This window comes from Calonectris borealis, chromosome 4, assembly GCF_964195595.1.
Source record: "Calonectris borealis chromosome 4, bCalBor7.hap1.2, whole genome shotgun sequence".
Taxonomy (NCBI): domain Eukaryota; kingdom Metazoa; phylum Chordata; class Aves; order Procellariiformes; family Procellariidae; genus Calonectris; species Calonectris borealis.
In genome coordinates this window covers 10860058-10882140 of record NC_134315.1, presented here as the reverse complement: position 1 = coordinate 10882140, position 22083 = coordinate 10860058, and the positions used below count along the sequence as shown (strand labels likewise).

Sequence of the window (22083 nt, the reverse complement as noted above, 5' to 3'; positions counted from 1 at the left end):
ACCGACATCCCTCACAGGCTCCGCTCTGACGTCTCTGCTGATGGCAGAGTCCTCCAGCATCAGCCTCCTCCAAGCTGAGGACCAGCCTGGCACCAAGTGCCTTGCAAACAACTGAAGTTGTTACTGTTCTCCTCAGTAAGGATGTTACTTCTCCTGGAAACCACCAAAATACATAATGGCGGTTCTGAGGACACCTTTGCAGATGACTTCCCTCTGTAGGAGAAAGCTGTTCTCCACTCTCCTGCTCACCCCAGTCCCTCCTCTGATGGGCACTGCAATGACAATCTAGAAGATATTCCTATGACCACCGACCTCAGTGGGCTTGAGGATCTCACTCATGCCCTTCCTTTCAATCCACGCCTGCTGCTAAGAGCTCAGAGGAACATGAATTTAATGACCCTCTCGCAAATCTGTTCTTTCTATCATCTGTCTAAGCACCCTACCTTTTTTTGCAATCATTATATATCAGCTTGAATAATAGCTCTCACAGCGGTTCCACCTTTCATGGTGATCGCTAAAGATAACAAACCTCAAACAGGGTAGAAGGGTTTCCAATTTGCAGATGTGGATCTAATGAAGTTTGCCTATAGATGTTTCTATCAGAGTTCATCCAACTCCATTAATCCTAACATATCCGTTGATGGGACTTCAAGTGATCTGTGCTAACCGACTGCATATACAGCCTTCAGCTTTGCAAGTGTGGGCTAATGCAGGCCAAATAAAACTTCCTTTAACCAAGTTTTAGGGAAAGGGGTTTTCCTTTCCGTTTGCAGGGAGATAACGGATAAGTCAGTCAATTACCGGAGCTCAACCCACAAACTGTAAGCCATTAAACACTGATTACAGAAGAGCATGTCTGATCCTGCTGATGGTGATTGTGGTAGGAGAAGTCAGGCACCTCCGTGGCAAATCAGAATTTATTCCATGAGGACACAAGAAATTTCTGCAACTTCTCCTAAATGTACTTCTGTTTCTGAAACCCAAATAGGCAGCTGCCTATAGAGGGGTGCTGACACACAGGTCACTGCCTGTTTGGATTTCAGAAATGGAAGTACATTCGTTTTGGTTCAGGTAAGTCTTGAGACCAATTGGTCTTGTCCCAGTTTTAGCACCGCTGGCAGCAAACACCCTTTTAGGCAGTGACTCCGAGCAGTGACACTGGGAGGAGGAGGTCCCCGCTGGAGGGCCATCAGAAGCGTGCATCACCCCTCAAAGACACAGGTCCAACTCTCTAAAACACGTGGGTATTTCAGTAGGGCATCCTGTAATGTCTTGATTACATATAACTCAAAAACCAAAGCTGCTTGCAGCCTTTTCTGTTTAGGGCAAGCTGTTGAAAGCAAGGTCATCCAAAGCACAGGCTTGTCACTGCCCCTTGCAATCCTCCAGCCTGGCCCACCAGGAGCGTAACACATGTGTGGGCAATAACAAATCTTGAAATTGGATAGTGGCTGCAGAGCACATGTTCATCCTCTGGCTATTGCAATGCAGGCACACCTTGATAACTCTGATTAAAAGGGTGTAAAAGCGTGTATGTGTCTGTTTAAAAACAAAGCATTTGGGGTTTGCATTGCGGTGGGATGCTATGTTTTAAGTTCAAAAAAGCTGTCAGCACATGTTGGGAGGCTGTCTCCTGCCCCACATTTTGCCGTCCACCAGGCTAAAATGCCCACTTTCTACAGTCTTACTAAAAATTATGTTTTTAGTGTCTCTGATAGCTGCACTGCAATTTGCAAGAGGGATAAGTGCAATGAGAGAAGAAATACTGTTCCACTGCTTCTGAAAAGCTTGGCCAGAGGAGATAGGCAGGGACAGGCGATCACGGAGGAGAAGCTGCCTCCTTTTCTCCTCCGTCAAACCAACAGGTCCATGGCAGTGAAGCCGTTGTGCTGAGTAACCAGGAGCTCACCCGAAGGTAGGGAAGCACCTTGCAGACACCTTGCTGGGCTTGGGAACTCTGATAAGGTCCATGCACCCTTCGGCCTGCCGGTCTCCTTAGGTGATGGAGTCGTGTGGCTTTGTAAAGGCTCAGAAGCTTTAGAAAACCATAAGGGTTGTGAAGAGAGAGCCATCAGGTCAGGGCTGTAAAACTGCACACAAACCACAGCTCATGCTGTTCTAATACCGGTGAGGGAGGTTTAACAGAGAAACAGTTCAACGCCATTTGTAAGAGAAGCAAAAAGCTATCTAAACTGCAGGAGGTCCTATTACAAAGACAAAAAGAAAAAGTTATTCAGGCTGAGAAAGTATAGTAGGTGTCTCACGGTACATAAAAAAAGGACAGTCCCTTTCATCAGAAGGTCTGCAGCCTAACTGGGACATGCCACAAGGGAAACAAACGGGATAGACCAGGAGGGACAAGTGACAGCAATACAGTACTGAGCAAAGGCCATTGCACTGAATAGCTTTTATGTACATCTAAAATAAATAATAACTGCAAAGAAGCCCGACAACAGAAATGGGTGCTCTGGGGGAAGCTGGCTGAGGGGAAGGCATCCTGGCTGACACAGGGCAGAGAAGATTTTGATATGTCAACGCTTGGAACAAAAAGAAAAGGAAAGGGAACATTTCCACGCAAATGCCCTGCCACGGGGCTGGGGTGGAGCGGGGCATCGGGCAGCCCAGGAGGACGGTGGTCTGAGAAGGTGCAGGTGAGCTGGAAGAAACCGGAGAGGTTTTTGATTTCATTTTGCTAGACCACATCCTGCTTGAATTTCACTGTAATCAGAACATTTCCCAAAAGGATGTTGATCTTGCTGAACTGGCAGATTCTGACCAAAAATACCTCCTTTGCCTATTTTAGTAGTAACCATGGAAGCCAGCTTTGCACAGACATTCAGTTGGAGAGAGAAGGATGGCGAGAGACAGCGAGGTGAACGCAGACAAGCCGGGAAATGGGGCTCCAGCAGTTTTCATGGTCAGACCAGGAAGCATTAGTAGACAAGGGGGAGAACTGGGATTATGTGGGGCTATAGAAGGAGCTCACGGACTGCAGGGAACCCAAGCAATTCACTGCTTGGAGAAACCAGGTATACACTGGTATGTTGGTAGTAATTAGATTAAAAATTACAGTACTAAGAATTTTTTTTTTTCTCATTACTTTGTGTTTTTTTTAAGTTTAGCAGAAACACAAACACTCATGCCACAGATCCCAGTTTAGCATATTGGGGGCGGAAAAAATCCCTGGCACTTACAATATATGGAGGCAGGATGCCAGACTAGATGGACTTTCAGTTGCACATGTTCCTATATTTTCGGGTGTACAGGGAGAGACAGACAATATTCTTACAAATTTAGTTGTATAGTATAGAGAGCAGAGACATCAGTTCCATGTATGTCATACTCCCAGTTCAATTTATAGCAAACAGAGCATTTCTGAGACTTGCTTACTCTTAAGAAATCGTTTGCAAGTCCTTAGCATGTGGAACAACCCTGCAGTACGTAGTGTCAGATATACTCCTTTTCTGGACTAACAGGGGTTAGTCAGTAAGTCCTGCTGCCCATATTTGGTTTTTAGCACATTTTAGCAAGCTACATGCTGGAAAGTGTCTAGTTCATTAAAAACTGCTCCTAAAATGCTATGCAAATATTTCTCTTTCAGAAGTAAATTCCTTCGAGAACCTGTTCTAAACAGTTCACTTTAGACGTAGACCAGAATTTAATCCAGTTTGGATTTAAGACGTATCACAAAAGAAGAAAAATGATCCCTGTTGTGCAGAAGTCTGCCCTGGGCCTTGTGCTGAGCGACGTTCCCACGACTCAGCAGGGCAGGAGAAAAACGCCGTGTCATGAAAAGCCAGATGACGGCAGCTGGTTTGACCGTGGCGGTGGTGGCACGTGGTGCCGTGGCTGCACGCAGCATGGCTTCTGCCCCAGCAAGAATTAATGCTGTCAGTGTCATCCCTTGCTAACAGCAGCGTATAAGGTAGCGATATTTAAATAAATGCTTGAAGGAGGTTATGGATTCATTGATCCATTAGTGAGAAGCCATCCCCCGGATTCAAACAGATGAGAGCGAACCAAGCGCAGGGAGCTTGGCACTGGCGCAGGACTCCAGCTAAGCAAGTTTTTGCACCGTTGTGGTAGCAAGCATTAGAGCTGTGTCGAATAAATGGGTTCTAGCTTGCTGTTCTTCCAGAAAGGAGAGCGGTTTGGGCCCTTTTCCAGCAACCTCGGAGAAATTGCAGTGCAAGTTGTTGGCAATTCCCTGCCAGAAGCCCAGCCTCGCCGCTCGGAGCTTGCTACTAGCTTGGCAGCTTGCTGCATCCACCTAGCAGCTGTTTGCATCCCCGCGCTGCCTCTCCCTGACTCCCTGCCAAGGCCCGCGATGGACGCGGGGAGGCTCCGGTCCCTTGCCGCACCACCCCCTCCGCCCGCAGCCGCGCGCCAGGAGAGCCCAGCAATTACTCCAAGGCGGCCGAGGAACGCCTCGCGTGGGCTCATCTCGGTGGGATTAGGTCCTGCTGTTCTGCCGTTTAATCAGCCACAGGTTTTGAAAATAAAAAAGCATTAAAAAAATCAAAGATGTCTGCCAAGTCGAGAAAGGCAGGAGCTTCTCCGACTCTCCTTCTGGGCTTCTGCTCGGAGACCCCAGACTACCCCCAGCTGCAGGCCTTTCCCCACGCAAGGGTTCGCTCAGCTCTCCAACCCCGCAGAGGAAAATTTACAAGATTTAAAAAAAAAAAAATTTCAGATAAAATATTTAGGGCACAGGAGATTTTCCTACCAGTTCATAAAAGATTTAAATACTAAAATGTAAATGGTGTTTTGGGTATTATTGCGAGGCAGCCTCAGGAATGGAAATTCGAGAAAAGCGTTGCAACCTATAAAGTTCAGACGATATTCGTAAAAGACTGCCTGATCTGAGAGCTGCCAAAAAGATAAGTAAAACCAAATTCACCAGCACCGCTGCGATAGCCAAAGAGCTTTTCTGCTTCGGTGGTGGCTAATGGAAGTTGAGACCGTACAAGAGGTAGCTGCCCTTTCTGGGCCAGGCCGCCAGCCATGTCAGCCACCCCACAGCACCTCCCTGTCCTTTCACGGGAAACACGTACGGCTTTCAAGGGACCGAACGGGCAGCATCACACAGCAGGTTGCAGCTGGTCCTGACTTTATTCCCAATGCCGTGCTCAAAGTATTTCAGGGGTGTTTAGTACCTCGTCAGGGAGCCACATGGAAAAGCTGCTATCCCCAGTGGAAACGGACGGGGTTTCCAGTAGAAGCACGTGTCGTCCCATGGAGACCGTGCAGCCATACGGCCTGTGAAGTCCTGTTTGGGCTGTGTTTGAAAATGCTTCCCCCAAAAGGATGACTTCTGCCTTTGTGCAGATGATCTACGCGAGTAGCAAGCTACCGGGACACTGAGTTGCATCTCCAAGACAAACACAGTATTGGGAACTGAAGCTCTGTTAGCTCTCACATCTCGTGACAGGGAGGATGACCCTTCTCAACATAGAAAGGTTTATTGCGATATGCATATAACATTGCCCCTTTTAACACAAAGTGGTTTGCCAGTATTTGGGGTCTTGTGATTCCTCCTGGTTTATAGCATGCAGTCGTATTCCCTGGACGTCCCAGGGACAGCCAGGAGGGGTCATCTCCCCGTCACATCCAAGCGTGCCCCTTCCTCCTCCCAGCCTTCCGCCCAGGGATGCCGTGTCTCCTCTCGCTGCCTTCACCGTAAGCCTGCCCTGCAATTGCTGGTTTATGTTCCATTGACTCCTGGCTTCTTCCAGCTGTTTTTTCCCCTCTCCGTGGCTCTCTGCTGTTGATCAGACGCGGCTCCGCTCCAACCACTCTCCAGGCACCAGGATTCAGTTTATATTCCAGCCTTAACCTGCTCCTCCGATCTGGGCATTAGCTTCTATTGTTTTGGCTATCACTAAACCAAGGCTATCACTTCCTCTCTTGTTCTCAGTGAAATGCTGCCAGCAAACCCATCAGCCCACAGATCAAAGAAACGTTTTCTAGCCGTCGCACACAGGAGCATTCTGGCCAGCCTGAGGAATTCCGTCTGCCTCCTTTCGTAAGTTCTCCTGAACTAATGCACACCCACAAACCACTTCTGGATGCAAACTTTTCCACGTCCAACACCAGCTGTCCAATACCACCAGTGATATTAAAATCTTCCCCGGCTTTTCATTCAACGTGGCATTCAGTGTTGTAAACCAGAGATGTGCCCCGAAGAAGTGTATGTCTGTGCGGGCAAAAGCAGCATGATTTGCTTGCCTATAAACACCCACCGCAACGTGGGTATTCATAGAGTCACGGAATATCTCAAGTTGGAAGGGACCCATGAGGATCATCGAGCCCAACTCCCTGCTCCTCGCAGGACTACCTAAAACTAAACCATATGACTAAGAGCATCATGCAGGCGTTCCTTGAACTCTGACAGGCTTGGTGCCGTGACCACTTCCCTGGGGACCCTGTTCCAGTGACCGACCACCCTCTCAATGAAGAACCTTTTCCTAATGTCCAATCTGAACTTCCCCTGATGCAGATTTGGAGGGGAAAGCAAAAGGGCAAAGCTAATACTACCAAAAGGAGTGACAGAGTACCTGCCACCATCCATTTCTCTGCCGAGTAGATCATGCGAGTGCGATCAACAAGATTAGTTTAAATTATGGATTAACTGGACTCAGTTCGCCTGTAGCAGATTAGCGAGCACTCAAATGACTCTTTTTTGGCAGCAAAGCTGCCTCCAGTAGGTGAGCAAAGGTTATTCTGAATAGTAACGAAACTGGAGCTACAGACCAGATTTTCAGTAGTGCAGAGCCTACCTATTTCCAGCCAAACTCCACAGGGGGCTGGGCATACCCAGCATAAATAAGAAACCTAACCCAGATGTCTGAGGGGGGATTTGGACAGAAAATGTATAGAACCTAAAACCACACAGATGCAGGAGACATCCAGCGTGAAGATGCAAGTACAGACAAGCTGTCCGAAGGGAGTCCGTGGCAGATGTGAATGGCACTAGGGAATTCTTATTTTGTTTCATGCCTAAACATTCAATTGACTGCATAGGAAGAAGGAACACTTTTGGATCCCCATGTTCTAAACAAATCTTCAGTTGCTCAGAAGGCTGGGATTTTATGGTTATATAAAACAGCTTTAATGACTGTAGGACCAGAGACCTTCTGAACAAAGCAACAAGGAACCACAATCTGATTGCAGAGATACAAGACTAAACAATTTACAAAAACCCAAGCCAGTTCACAACACAGTATCTCAATTCTTTTTAAAAAAAGTGGCCAGTGTTTTTCATTTGCTGTGCAAACAGAAAGCAATAGTGCGTTTCCCGAGGGAGGCAGCACTCTTGTGCAACTGTTTACTAGAGGCAATTTGCCAACTCCGAAGGACTTAGGAAGTCGGTCCTCTTCTCCCCCCACCTCACTCTCCTTACTGTAAAAGGGTATTGTAAAAACTACTTGGACTGGCTTTAGCTCCTGTTTTCCAGTGGATTTAAAAAGAGCTGAACAGCCTGATCCACAAACCTTCCCAACCAAGGGCAGAACAAGTATGACTGCTGCTTGTCAGCATCTTGCTAGCCATATAAATGAAAATATTCTTCTCAGCTAATATACTGCAACCCAACAGTGATGGCTTAACATGCTTGAACATTCTGTTTGCACTGACTCTTCCCCCACGCTGTTGTTAATGCCCCGTAGCAATATCCCCGTGGCTGAAGCCACTCAAGCAGACCAAAAACCGCATCACAGGCAGCAGTCTAAAATAGGCGATCCTAATGCCGTGGTTTTCTCCATTTGCAACGTCTTTCCTCTCTGCACACTATGCTTCATGACAACTGGACAGGCAGATTATATTAAAGCTCACGCATACCTTTTCAAATGATTTCTCATCAAGTCTCAGCGGGAACTAATTGAAGATGAAACTAATCATTCCTTGAGGCCTCTTATGGAGTGTTTTATCACTTTTTGTGAATACATTGTGGAGGACTTCAGTGAAGTGCTGATCTGGCAGGACCACTGAACACACGAGCTGGACTGGCTGGACACGTCTGGCCCGGCTGGACACGTCTGGCCCATGTACTTAAAACACAGGAAAGAAATAGAGGACAGTGGTGTTGATGTTGTCCCAACACACATCTGGGAAATGAGGACTTGGGACGTCCTTAATAAATGGGACAAGTCAAACCCTTATCCGTGTTTCTTCTGGCTGTAAAAACCAGTCTAGCAAAACCACGATAGTAAGCGTTGTCCAAAATATCATCCTGCCTTTCTGAAAACAAAGGAGCAAATGTGACAAGAGCTGTTTGACGTTACATGAGGTATTCCTGACAAACTCTCCGATCTTCTCTGCCTCCTGAAATCTGGAGAATACGACGACACCCAGCAAAAACCCAGCTAGCGTAACACGTGTTGATCCCTGCTCTAACCTGCTTCCACACTAACCAAATTCTTTCACTGGCCGATCTGCAGCTCCATCCCCGACCTCTGATCTGCCTCTCTGGGTATTGTACATGGCTATCAGATAACCACAACTGACATCCAGACTTCCACCAGCCTCTGGGTAAAAGCCGTAATGCTGGGTCACGGCAGACCCCCAGACAAAAAAATTAGCGTGCTTTTTCTGCAGTGCCTTGCAGGGTTAAGGAATCATTTAACCAGAGATGAAAGCTGAAAGAAAGGTCCAAAAAGGTTTTGAAGCAACAGAAAATACCCCCTGGAATGTCAGAACCAGACGCTTCTCTCAGTAATAAAATTCATGGTCCCAAAAGCAGGATCAGATATATCCTTACTAGTGTTTGCTTTGACAGAAATACACATTTTCAGGTTTCTTCTGCTGTAAAGGCAGAAGAGAATCCTGAACACTGGTCACCACAACTATTGGGAATGTTTTGGGAGTATTTTATGTATCTCATTACTGTAAATCCTGTAGAAACATTGTTGTGCTCTATTCTATTCTGCCTCCCTATGTTGTTTTTATCTTATAAACGAGAACTCCTTCAGGCAGGCATCACATGCAAGTTCCAACCAAGCATTTAAAATATTACAGGTGGTGTGAGTTATCAGTCAAATTTTCTGGAGTCACTCTCACTTTTAAGATAATTTAGATGCTTCCCACTACTTTCGACATGCTACAGTATGGGAAAGCAAGATCAGCTTTGGTTTAGATTATTAACATGCTATGATTGCAGTGCACTCAGAAATGGTCAAAAATCAACCCTCTCTTTCATTGCCAAATGCTCAATTCTGTATGAAACCACAGTAAAACAGTAAGTAAATCTTGTGAATAAGGTTTTCGTTTAAATTTGACTGTGTTAATTATTGTCAGAGAGCCAACATCTGTCCCACTGCCTATTTTATTTATACACACATATATATACATACACACACACATGCTTTTTATATCTTTATATATATACACACACACTCATTATTTTATCTGGCTGATTTCTAACAGCAACTATTCCAACGTAAGTCTTGGAAGAGGAGAGGAAGGGACAGCTGAAGGAAGACCAGGCCATCGCCTCACAGCAGAGCCCAGGGAAACCTCAGTACGTGCAGAATAACCCTCAAGAAGTGGAAGAGCATTGTACTTTCCCTCCAAAAATTCAGAAGTGCATTGCATGTCCCTACAGACTCCGCATTGTCTCAGGACAAATCCGAGACTGCTAAAAATCAAAAACATTCTTGGATGCCACAAGTTATTTTTCTGTGTGCTGTAGTTTTACATAAGAATCACCAAAAAGAGAAATTATTTTGTCTTTCTTCAAGCAATATTCTCATCAGAAAATTCTGCATGTCTTGCCAAGCTTTTACAATGAGACTGACTGCCAGTCCAAAACGGGATTGCAAGAAGGCATGTCACCGTGAGACACAAAAGTTGTTGGACTCTCAAAACTGTGAAGAAATGTTGAAAGTCAACAAATTTGAAAATACACCCCTTTAACCTTTCAACAAATTTTAAAATACATACTAGCTAACATCTCTGAAATGGCCCAGTCACACAGCAACCTCAGAACCAATGCATCGGGAGAAAGCAAACGGGTTCAAGGACAAAGTACTGATCAGTTAAACCCTATAAAAACCCAAATCAGCAATCACCACAGAAAGCAGGTTTTATAACGTGGACTCCTCTATCCACAAGGTACAAACCTGTGAAGCGACTCCTTGCAAGGAACTGAAACAGTGACCAACTTGACCTCCTCTGGCTGAAGAGAAGACAACACAGCAACTTCTCCACACTTGGAAATTGCAGCCCTGAAACACTCGGCCCCGTTCCCTTGCCCTGATGTTCAGAGGTGGAGCAGAAGGGAGGCACAGGCTCAACACACAAACCCGCACTTTTATAGCTTTGGGGGTTTTATGGTGTGGAAGAAAACCTTCGGTACCTGCTGTCCTAGGAACAGAAGATCCTCCATGAGCCTTGAAGTCAACGCAGGAGTCCTCGCAGCAGATCACCGACCCGGAGCAGAACTTCGTGTCTGGGGGAGAAAGAATTTGGCAGAACAACGCACCGTGTGGGGAGGGGAGCGAGGAAACATTTCAGAGCAATTGAGCAGGAAGGTCAGCCGTGCTTAGCCAAGGTTATCTTGTAAAGGTCTAGATGAGCTGGATTTAGTTTAGTTTGCAAACTCTAGCCTTTCAAATAGTGCGGACAAATACATTCCCCGTGCTATATAGTCCCATCATAAATGACTTGAATTGGCCCGTAAGCCTTCAACAACCTCATTCCTCTGTGCTGAAAGCTACTCACTTTAAGCCAAAAGAATATGACAAACATCCTCATCCACACATCTTACCACTGCCAGCAAAAGGTGTCTCTTTAAAAGACATCCCAGCCTCATCCAGGCCACCAGCGGACGCAATTATTCCCTATTTTTCTCTCATCTGCCAAACTCTTCCATTAGCGAGTTAATGCTCAATGCCCAGCGTGCTGTCCTTCAGAGGATCGCAAATCTTTTTTAAAACATGGTGGGTCCTGAAGGTATTGTTATCTCTATTTTACACAAGGAGAAGCCAGAGATAGCAAGAGAAAAAATTTCAAAAGCTTCTAAATGACTGTGAAACTGAAGTAATTTTCAAAAGAGAATTGGACACTCCAGAGCCGAAGTCAACCTTGCACGTCCTTCAGTCACATCTCAAAATGAAACATGCTTTCAATTCGCTTCAGGCGAGGTCCTCAAAGCCACAGAGGTACCTAAAGCATGTTGCAATGGGAAACCATTTCCAAGCCTAATACGCAGAGCTAAATTAGCCGTGACTTCTCCGCTCCTCCAAGAAAATAACTGCTTAGGTGCCTAACAGTCCACAGGAACCCATTTTTTTCACCAAAAGAAGGTATTTGGGTACCTCAAGCTTTTCTTCCTCCGTGCTGCGATCCCACCATTTTGGCTGAGCTGAACCTCTCAGCACTTACACCCGTGAAAACCCACTTGGGATTGGGAAGTTGTGAGCACAGCTAACGCTCCTCAGCGCAGCTCTGGCATCGGTACGAGGGAGCAGCCGCTCCGACTTTCCTTTAAAGACGTGGCTGGAGGAAGAGGGTGTGGTTGGGGTGGCACGAAAATAGCACCCGCTGCCAGGGCAAGGTGGTTGCAACCTCTCCCTGTGGAGAGAGGTGCTGGGTTTGGACTCTGCCTCCAGGGCCGGTTTTGATTTTTATCCAGTGACGTTTTCATGCAAAGCGTGTAGTAAGCAGCCTTAGGAATGCCGCCAGATACCTGCTCCCCACCTCCCTTCAGGGGAGGTCCCAACCGGTAGGCCACAGTCAGGCTCCCACTTGCTTCTCGTCTCCGGCTCCGCGAATACTTCTCCGCACCGTGGCACAACTTCAATAGGAAGGGCTGAGAGGTTGCCTACAGCCTGGGAAGGGACAGGTGGATTTGAATATCCCTTGGGAGAAGGAGGACCCAAACCCAAGTTCGACCACTTCTGAGACGAGTATTATAACCATTAAGTTATTACATGAAAACCACCGCACCGATCATTTGTATCTTAAACAGCGAGCGCGAGGCTGTGAGCCCAGGCCTTGGCAACAGGGGCAGGTTTGACTCCCCTGGCCAGGTTTGGAGCTTGCAGAGTGTGGGAGCCGCTCGCGGGATGCAGCGTGAGAGCTGGCACGGGGACGGGAAAAGGGGACCAGGAGCCTGCGCAGGCACCGGTGCAGAGAACCCAAGGGACAAGCATGGGGGAGGGAACAAGATCCTACAAACTAGCCCTCTTGAAATCACCGGAGATACATCAGTTCCCACCACTCGAAGTCCTAACCTATTACTTCAGGGTTAAAATGTCAAACCGAAAATCTCTTTTTATCAGCACCAAAGTGCTTTTACCTTGAATTTTTAAGTGTTTGTTTAAGCTGAGGTTAAAAATAGTCTGGGCTCCTTGACTGTTAAGCAGATCGTAAAACACTCTGTCGTCCAATAGGCTATGGAAAGTTTCTATAGTTTTACCAGCTATTGTGTCTCTAGCCTAGCTTCCTGCACCTTCTTCACCCTCAAACTGAAAGCGTTCAGCTGCAAAAATTTAACTAAAGAGGTTTCTTAAAGGAATTTTTAAAGTAGCTGTTAGCCAATGTGTTTTTATCACAAACCAACGCAATAAAGTAACAGCTAGCTCTACGTTTAATTGTTAGAAAAAGAGTACGTTTGTAATTAAAGAGCAAGTCTATACATGTGTTTTTAAATCCTGTGAGCCTGATTTTCTTCAATTTTCTTGTTTCTTCCAATTCTTTAAATATGTATTTGAAAGAAGTGGAAGGACAAGTAGCACTATTTGGAAGTTGCAAATAAGTCTTTTGAGAAAATAAGAACATTTTAATCTCGCTGAAATATACTAACCATAAAAATAGGAGCTATGCAGTAGAAAAGAGACATTTTTTGACAAAACAAGGTATTTAGAGGAGGTATCCCTCTAAAGACGGATAGATGAGTAGGCTGAATAAATGGAAATATTTGCAATTAATTTTAGACATTTGTCAAGATAATTTTGTAGGCAGGTGTGTGCAAGAGTTGCAGAATTTGTTTCAGGCCCATTCGGAAATAAAGTCTCACACAAATTTTTGATTCAGATTTCAGACTTATCTCAGCGACATAGTCATTAGTTTATCCAACAGCATTAAAAGTGAACAGCAAGTGCCCTTAAACCTTCTCCCAGAAAATAAGAAAGTTACAGCTAAAATTCTGCATCACTCCACGCTGGTGATTTTTAGACAGAATTTCCCACTCACCTTAACGAGGTGATAATTTAAAAATCTCTGCCAAGGAATACAGCCTCCTCAGTGGACTCCCACAGCTCTGAAGACACCTGCTGGTGGAATTTGATATCCTGTATCCAGAGCATCAGAAAGCGTTTGGGAGGCTTGTGTTAGGAAAAAGTACGCAGTTGTACAGAGGTTAAATTCCTTGGAGTTCTTTTTTATTCTAAGAAAAAAGAAGAGAGGATCCTACATTTTGATAAGTCTGAGCATAAGGACACAAACACGGCTTATGGTCCTTCCAGCCAAGTACCTGTTGGCTATAGAAGAAATACCATAGAGTTGTGTCTCCACTGACTCGCTATGGCCGGGTTTTTGGCATTTGCAATGGCGTGGGAGCCTTACAAAGTTTAACATTGCTTCTGTAGTTTGGAGAGCAATGCTGGTCAATCCTGCTTGCACTATCACATTATTTAAATATCCAAAAATTCATTCTACCACATGCCAATACCCAGTGCGTTCTTACCAGTTTAGTTTTAGAATCAAGCTCAGTTTTCAGCATGAATGACACTGCTGAACGGGGGGGGAAAGTGGAATGAACAAGAGTCGGACAGCTATCATCTACTGCAATGTAAGCAGAGCTGAACAAGCTTAGAACAAGCTTAATGCATTCAAATCAGAGACCAGTCAATTCTCTGGCAGCATTTGAGAAATACATGAAAAAGCTGTATGCCATGGTGCCAGCAGTAGTAGAGGACTGAACCTGGTGACCCCAGGGGTCCTTTCCAAGCCTATGTTTAAGTTCCCTTAGCACAGAAACCATTCTGTATGTATGATCATTATGGCGGCTTTTCTGTGTACCATTTTTACTTCTACTGTATTCAAGACAGTTATCACACTGTGCAACACTTGAGCATGTTGTGGATTTACACATAAACCTAAATTTTTTTTTTGTTTTCATTTTAAGTTGTCTGTAAAGTCTTTGATGTCCTATTTATCTTCTTCAGCACTACTAAGGATTGAGCTGATATTTTCCAAGAACTATTCAAAATGACACCAAGATATTTTTCCTGAATGGTTACATCTCTGTGGATGCATAGGTACAGTTCTTTTTCCTTTTGCATTACTTTGCAGTTGTCTAGCCTGGGTGAGGAAATGGAGAAGAATATTCACAGCCAGTTTCAATTTTGACTACCTTGAAAATTTCTTATATGTAAAGTTTGTCATCTCTCCTTTTTTCCTAAAACATTAGAAGATAATTTACCAGTAGAGATACCAACAGACACTCCTGTAGCCTGGTGACTTTCCTGCAATAGGAAAACTGATGATTCAGTTCCTACCCTCTGTGTTATTACCTTTAACTAATTAGAGTCATAACCAGTTCAAAACTACAGGAGCGCTTTCCCTTTCATTTCTTGAGAATTTAGGGGGTTTGATGACCATTAGTAAGGGACCTTGGAAGTCCAGCTATACCTTATCAATTGAATCACCTCTATCCATGGGCTTGTGGGCTTCAAAGCACACAGATTTGTGACAGCTTCCTTCTACAAAATCCATTTTGATATTTACCCAATATATCATATTTACTCTATGAATTCAAGTCTTCATTTTAGTTTCCATAAATTTGCCCGAGGAAGGCTAGATTTACCAGTGTACATAGCCCTTTAAACATCAATTACATCTGCCACCTTCACTTGCCACAGCAATTATTTAATTCATATCAAACAAAACCATTAATTCAACAACTCCACATTTGGGACTCTTGGGTGGCTACCATGGCTACCACCTATTTTTATCAATAGTATTCTGCATTTTGTCTGATTGTTCTAAACCTGTTCTGCTGACACTTCAATTTAAAACAGCTCTTTACACTCTTTCAGATACCAAAATGCTCCAGAAGAGAAAGCTCCCTGAGATCCTTTAAAATGAACAGCAAGGCAAAGATTTATTTAGCCTTCAGCCCGATGTACTTTGCGTGTTCTTATTACACTGCAATCGCCTATCAAGCCTGCTGATGGACTGGTTTCCTACTCTGCATGTGTTTGAAGGGGTTTTCTCATTGCTTCTGTGAGTTTAGCAAGTTGTTCCTCAAAATTGATTTTACCTGCCTTGTTTAACTTGCCTTATTTAACTTGAATGTATGCTCTTTTCTATTTTCTCCGTTCAAACATGACCTCCACTTTCTGAAAGATGTCTTTTCACTTCTAACACATCTCTGCTCTTCCGTTGAACAATACCAGCTTTTCAGAGAGTTCTGCTCCAGCCTTTTGGTAGAGGAGCGATACACACTGCCTTGAGCTTCTAATACAATGTCTTCTCACTGGCTGCATGTTCTCTGCAAGTATCTTACTCTTTGTGTTCCTTTGAACTACAAAATTGTAAGAATCATTCTTATATTTATGTATTCCACCTCTTAGACACTTTTTTGTTTGCACCGGGACAAGAAAATTGAGTTTGTCCTGGTCATTGCACATTGCTGTGTGCAAAACCAGTGTTGTCTTTTCCCTATTACATTGTTTCACATCCATACATTGCTTTCCCTCTTGTCTCTCACATCAAGGTCTTTCTCCTTCTTTTCTGACCCTATGTTTAGTGTCATTGGTATTTCTCCATTTACTTCTGCAGAGAAAGGCCCTTTCTTCCCTTGTACTTCACTGAATACTCTCTTGATAACAAGCGTCTCAAACAAATACAAGTCTCTTTTCCAAATGAAATTGCTCCATTTGCCAAGACAAGAGGAGCCCATATTTCCAAAACAGAGCCCTCTGATTTTCTCAGCCAGCATTTTGATCAGGAGAATTTTTCAGACAGTTTCAGGACCATGTTTCAGGCACCTCTGCGCAGTAACGCTAGTTACGAACACAGTCAATATCCACCCTGCCACCTCCACATCTCTCTGAGATAAGAAATGTATTCCTCTAGCCTTACTCTTTCTTTGTTTCCCACAAGAGCGCTGACGTGCCCTGGAAGGGCAGTTTCTTCACACCTCCTGGATAGTTTGGATGACAAGTCTAAGACGACTAGCTTCTGTAATGTTTTCTAAAAACCACTGTAAGGAGGATCACTGACACAGATGACTGATTTTCATCCAGGAGATTCTAGTATTGTTCCACTATCTCATGCATTTATTAGGATTTCATTTCCTTCTGGAGCCTCAAGGGAAATTTCACAATCAGCACACCTGGTATGTGTAGTATAAATAATTAAGGGGATGCCCTCTCTAACGATCTATGCAGAAAGGCTGTTCTGTTGTAAGAAATGGCCTGGATCATACCCTTATTGGAAGAAAGAATCAGGGTTATGAGATCCTCTCCTTTTTCAGATTCAAAAAACTTCCTGAACATTTATTGAACCAGATGGAGTCAAGACTCTACCTGATCTATAGAGGAACCTACTCAATCAGTATGTTTATGAGTTATTTCAACATTATTCTTTCTACGCTGTCAGTGTAGATGGTACTTTATCACCATTTTTCTATCCCAGAATATAATTTATTGCTTGCCTTAACAAAAAGATCATGACACCAATTTAGCTTACAATCACATCAAGAAAAATGCTTTATGTGACAAATTTGGAATTTGGCAATAAGCCAGCACTATATAAACTGGTTTGATGACAAAAATACTTAGGGCAAACCATGTTAAAGAGGACAGAGCTCATGAGAAGCCCTCCATACTTAGCTTTATGTATTCAACAATTTGCAAGGGCAGTATAATTGTTACAGCCCAGACACTAAGAGCACTGAAGTCCTCACAGATTGGATCTTCTAAGAAGAAGGAAATATATTATTGTCACATACGGATAAAATAATCAATACCTCCCTTGCATTGCAAGACATGCAAATTCATGTTAGTAGCATCTGCACAATTTTGATCCGAAAGGGTTATTTTGGTTTGTTTTTTTTTTTTTTTTCTCCCCCTGAGGGCAAAGTCCCTCAGTAGCTGGACTTTCACTTAAGTGCTTTGTGTCTTTCTCTGTTTTACCACCAGAACCCTTGGTTCTGAATTCTTCTTTCTGCTACCTTTGATTAATTCCCTGCCTTAATCTGTATTTAATACTTACACTACAGATCCCTCACTTGGAATCTTTTTTTGTTTTTTTCTTTCCCCAAACCCAAACTTAAGTTTTACTTTAAAGCTTCTAAAAAAGTTTTATCATTTGAGTGTGCTTCACTTTACGCTGCCATCTGTAACTAAAGTACAGCACAGTAAGCGGCATATTTGTGATTTGGAATCCAGTTTTGCAGATAAAAGAGGTTAAACAGTTCATTTAAATATGCCTCTTTGATATGTAACTGGAATAGATTCAAACACTGAGATTTGCTCACCATCATCACTCCTATTTTCCAACACATTAATTGGATATAGGTAGTCAAATCAAGAAAATCAGCTTTTCATCAAGGGCTGTGTTCTAAATTCTGATTTTTCTTACAGCTAAAAAATGCTAATGAATAATTTATGACCAAAAGATTAATTCTAATATGAACAAAACCAGACATAGATGCAGCATTGTGTAAACATACTCCCACCCTTTCAACTTGCGCAGTTACCTTAGGTCCATCTAAGTGCTTACGCATTTTTCTAAAGCAATCAGATTTGAAAGATCTATGACTAATTAAATCTATTGCTATTAGTGTGAGCAGGCCATATTTAAATTCCATTTTTCAATGGGTTATGAACTAAAGCGTATTCATTACCAGAATTTTTCCCTTTCTAAAAGCCTGATACTACAATTGGATCTGATTGGGCACCTCCCTACATCTATACGTTGCCTGAAGGGGATTCTGCTCGGGTGCATGGGTCCTCTAAAACCAGAGCCTTCAGTCGTAGCATGATAAAGCATTGCATGATTATAGTAGTTTTCCTAAGACAAATAAAGGCGACTCATCTTTATCTTCTAAGTTCATCATCTTCATTGGCAACATCAAGACCTTACCCCTCAATTTAGAAAAAGAGAAGCAGAAAGCAGTTATCAAGGTAGAGGGATCCAGGCATCCTACCATACAATTCAGTATTCGGTTTCAGTGCTGCCCTCTTCTTATCCTACCCAGAGCAGTAGGATCCATGGGATCTGATTAATTAAACCAATTTCAGAACCCTCGGCAAAAAGTGGATTTCAGTTTAGAAACTGGTAGCAGGAGGACTCTGGGCAGGTCTGGAGTGAAAAGTCCACTAGTAAAGCTTCACAAGCTGAGCTGTATTTTTCCCCTCTTTGGGAAGCAAATGTGTGATTTGAAAGTCTGCACAGAACGGATTTACTTCCATGGGACGAGCACTTGACGACTTCAGGTATTTTGTGAAACCTGTAAGACTTACCGTTCTCCGTCTGCGGGCTTCATTCTCCTCCAGTGGAAACTCGCTCAACCACCCACCCTGCTCCGCTGAATCAATTAGCCCGTTCTACACAGCCACAGCTGTTGGAGCCCACTAATACTAAATGTGCTATAAGTACTCCCAAGCTGTAGGTACTAAGGGGTTAATCCAATTCGCAGGCATACATTAAACTGCGCTAAGAGCATTCCACAGAAATACCATCCTGAGCTAGCAGCCGAGAAGGAATAGCTAACCTGACACATGCTCTGTCCGGGCAACACACAAATACACTTGCTTTTTAAACTCGGCATCAATGGGGCACTTTGCGGGGCGCTCACGAACGCTTGGAAACCCGGGGGCATAGAAAATCGGCCGTTGTATGGACAGCTGCGTGGAAAAAAACCCAACAACCCTGGAAAGCAGTTCATGCAGCATTAGCTGTGAAAGTTGTACTCTGCTTTAAGCAGACTCACTTCAAGATCGTACCACCTGTTTAAAAGGCAAAATATTTCCTCGTTTATTTTAAAAGCTGCAGCTCTGCCCCCCCCTCCTCTTTGCATAAACATGCCGCACAGACACACACTTACAGGAGAATAAAGAACCCGCAGTTGTAAGTATCCCAGATATTGATCTCTATCAGGCTATATAAACCAGCAGTTTCAGCAGTCTCTCAGGAGTTTGCTGTAAAAGCAATTGGAACTGCAATTACCAACAGCACATCTTAGGATAGGGAAAGACTTCTAACTAGAAGCTAATTAGGAGGGCAAACACTGAAGCTTGTTAGCTGAGATGCTAATGAGAATTATACTTGAGTGGCAGCAGACTAGCTATTCAGAGTTAATTAGAAACCTCAGCTGATAGTATATTGCTCTTAAGAGCTTTCAAAACAAACAACTGGAAAAACTGTCCTGCAGCTAAGGATCCAGCATGCCACCTTGGCTAATTCACAGGCACGGGGAACAGCCAGAAAATTACACTCAGGCATCAGTGTAATTTAACAGCATGTGAAAAAGGTAGAGGGGAGGGTTTTAGGAGGTGCATGCCCTCCTGGATTTTCTGCGACGGTTCTGTTCATCGGTGGCAAACCTGATGCTGCATTATGCACTGCCATTTACACTGCCCAGTGAAAACAGTGTCCAGTTGCACAAGAGGGCGAGCTGGAGGGCTGCCACACGCCCCAGGCATCGACACCAGTCCTGTGCAGAAGCAGGACGAGGACCTGGGCTGGTTCAACAGCCCCTGACAGCCTTCCTACCCCACCCAGCAGCCTCTCCCATCCCAGCCCTCGGCTCTCAGCCGGGGAAAGCTGCTGGTGTCAGCTGGACCAGGGCGAAGCAGCAGCTGTGTGCAAGTTGCTCTCACCATGCCTCTGCCTTCCCGGGGCACGGGAGGGTTTTACTCTCTCCCCCTCTTTGTGCAGGAGGCAAAGAGTAAATCGAGGCGCTTCGAGGGGAAAAATCTGTTAAACGTAACATCGCCGCAACGGGGATCGTGAAGTGTGGCCTTACCTGGGCTGAGTTGCATGGCTGATTCCTGCTCTGAGCAGAGCCAGGGAGGCAAAGCAGAGGGGCTGCGTGTTTAAATGTTTCCTCTGTGCCTGATTGGAAGCGCAAGAGCCAGTCAGGGGCAAGGGAGAGGCTGCTAAACTCAAAGTAGGTTGCTTGTTTCAGGAAAAGATTGGATACTGGAGAACCTGCAGACTGGTTCGCAGCGCATTTGAACACATGAAAAACGTGTCACAGGGGAGAGAAACACTCCCGAAGAATCAAGGGGATTTTCAGTTTCGCCAAGGCCCTGTTTGCATTAAAACTTGCAGCGATTTAATCAAAACCTGGTTTTAATTCTATTTATTGAAACCAATTGCAAACCCATGTGGATACTCTTAAACAGATTCAGCTTTCCAAAAGAAAAACCAATGCAATGCAGATTTCCATTAAAGCACACAGAAGAGCACCCACAAACGGTTGTACACCAGTGTAATTAAATAGATTTCAAAGTTTATCTTTAGCTAAACAAATGTGACTTTTAATGTAGATGTGACCTAGCAGTCACTGGCTGATGGCGTGTGAGAGGATGGGGAACTGAAACCTCCCTGCGAGAGTCCTGGGAGCGAATATGTGTAAATACACCCTTCACACAAGCTTTTCAGTATCTGCAGTGGAAAGTGTGTGAAAGTACAAAGAATTAAGAGTAGACACTAACACTGGCAACTATAATCCATAGATCCATCCATTTCTTAAAGCAAAAAAAAAATTCCCGGTGCGTAAGTGATATTCTGAAGAGAGAAATTTACTTCACTAAAGCTTTGGGAACCACCGTTTTCACCTGATGTTTCTGAAGCAAGAGCCCCGGATTGTGGTTATTCAGGTTTAACAGGACTCGTAAATGCTGACTGAAGCTGGAGGCAAAATTCCCCGAACACCAAAGCGATGTAGCTCTGGGCTTGACCACGCAGCAGCTCACTGGAGAATTGTCCCAGCCACATGGCTCGGCTCAGCAGATGGCAGTCCACTGGTGACCAGGACACCATTGTGGGTTTGACAAAGCCATTTCACAAATCCAAACGGACCTGCGGCTGGTGCCTGCGATCCCCGAGCTGGCTGGAAGCACGGGCTGGGGGTGCCCTCGCTCAGCAGCTTGCACAGCCGCTCTGCGCTCAGTGCAAAGGGCAATAAGCCGCTTGGCAACTCAAAGCAGGCTAAATAAAAGAAACAGAAAGGATTTGAATGCAAGTAACTTGTATGAATGCCGCAGGGAAGATTTACTGGTGGGGAACTAAGGGTATAGATAGTGATACCTCTCAGACAGTCCTAGCAAACTGCTCTCAAGCTGGTGCAGGTCCTAGACGCAATCTAGCCAGCACAGCACAGAGATGAAAGGCAGCTGCCTTCCCCTCCTTCTCAGGGCTTTTTTCCTCCACCCCCCCATCGCTCAGTACTTCTGGTAGATTTTCCCCATATCAAAGAACTTTATGGAAGCAACGTTCCCAGAGCTGCAGCCCCAACTGGAAGTAAACTGGGGCAAGGCTCTAGGTGCTTCCAGGGTTCGTATTGCTGACAGCAAGCAGGTCCAGCCACAGGCCCAGGTGGGCAGAGCTCAGATTTGGCCGTAGACACGTTTGTGTCTGTCCTCCCTCTGTGACCACAGTGCCTGGAGTGGAAGGCTGTGGGTGTCTGTGGGATGCTGGTATCGGGCACAGCATCATCTGCAGATATGGTATCTCCAAGGAGTGCTGGAGAGTAATTCCAGTGCCCAAGTTAACAATGGAAAGTATGTACCCATACTTAAAAGGTCAGTTTAGCTAAGACTGAGCCTTTTTCACAGTTGGCAGGCCATGTTTTTTTTCTGTGCTTGAGCATATCGATGCTTAGCTTGCTTTGCACCAGTGATAGTGCCTTTACTGATAGCGAAGGACCACAACACTGCCTGCCCTGTCAGGGCAAATGTACCCTGTCCCCCAGAAGCCGTATCAGCCTGGGCACGGTCGGCCTTAAAGCTGGGATCAGAAGGCACCCGCCCGTGCTGCTAGGGGCTGTATTCATCCATCTCGAGTGCCACTCGGGCCTTTCTGTCTACTGCTGCTCGTCCTATGCAATCAGATTCTACAGGT

The 22083-nt window shown here is 44.7% G+C and overlaps 1 protein-coding gene across 1 annotated transcript in view; it reads right to left on the bottom strand.

The window, feature by feature from the left end:
* MSANTD1 (Myb/SANT DNA binding domain containing 1) overlaps positions 1 to 10384 on the bottom strand; it is a 34003-nt gene extending 23619 nt beyond the window's left edge. The window contains 3 exon segments of the mRNA XM_075150519.1: positions 10119 to 10289; positions 10292 to 10324; positions 10327 to 10384. Of these exon segments, the coding sequence (XP_075006620.1) occupies positions 10119 to 10289; positions 10292 to 10324; positions 10327 to 10384 (262 nt within the window).
* Positions 10385 to 22083: the final 11699 nt, after the last annotated feature.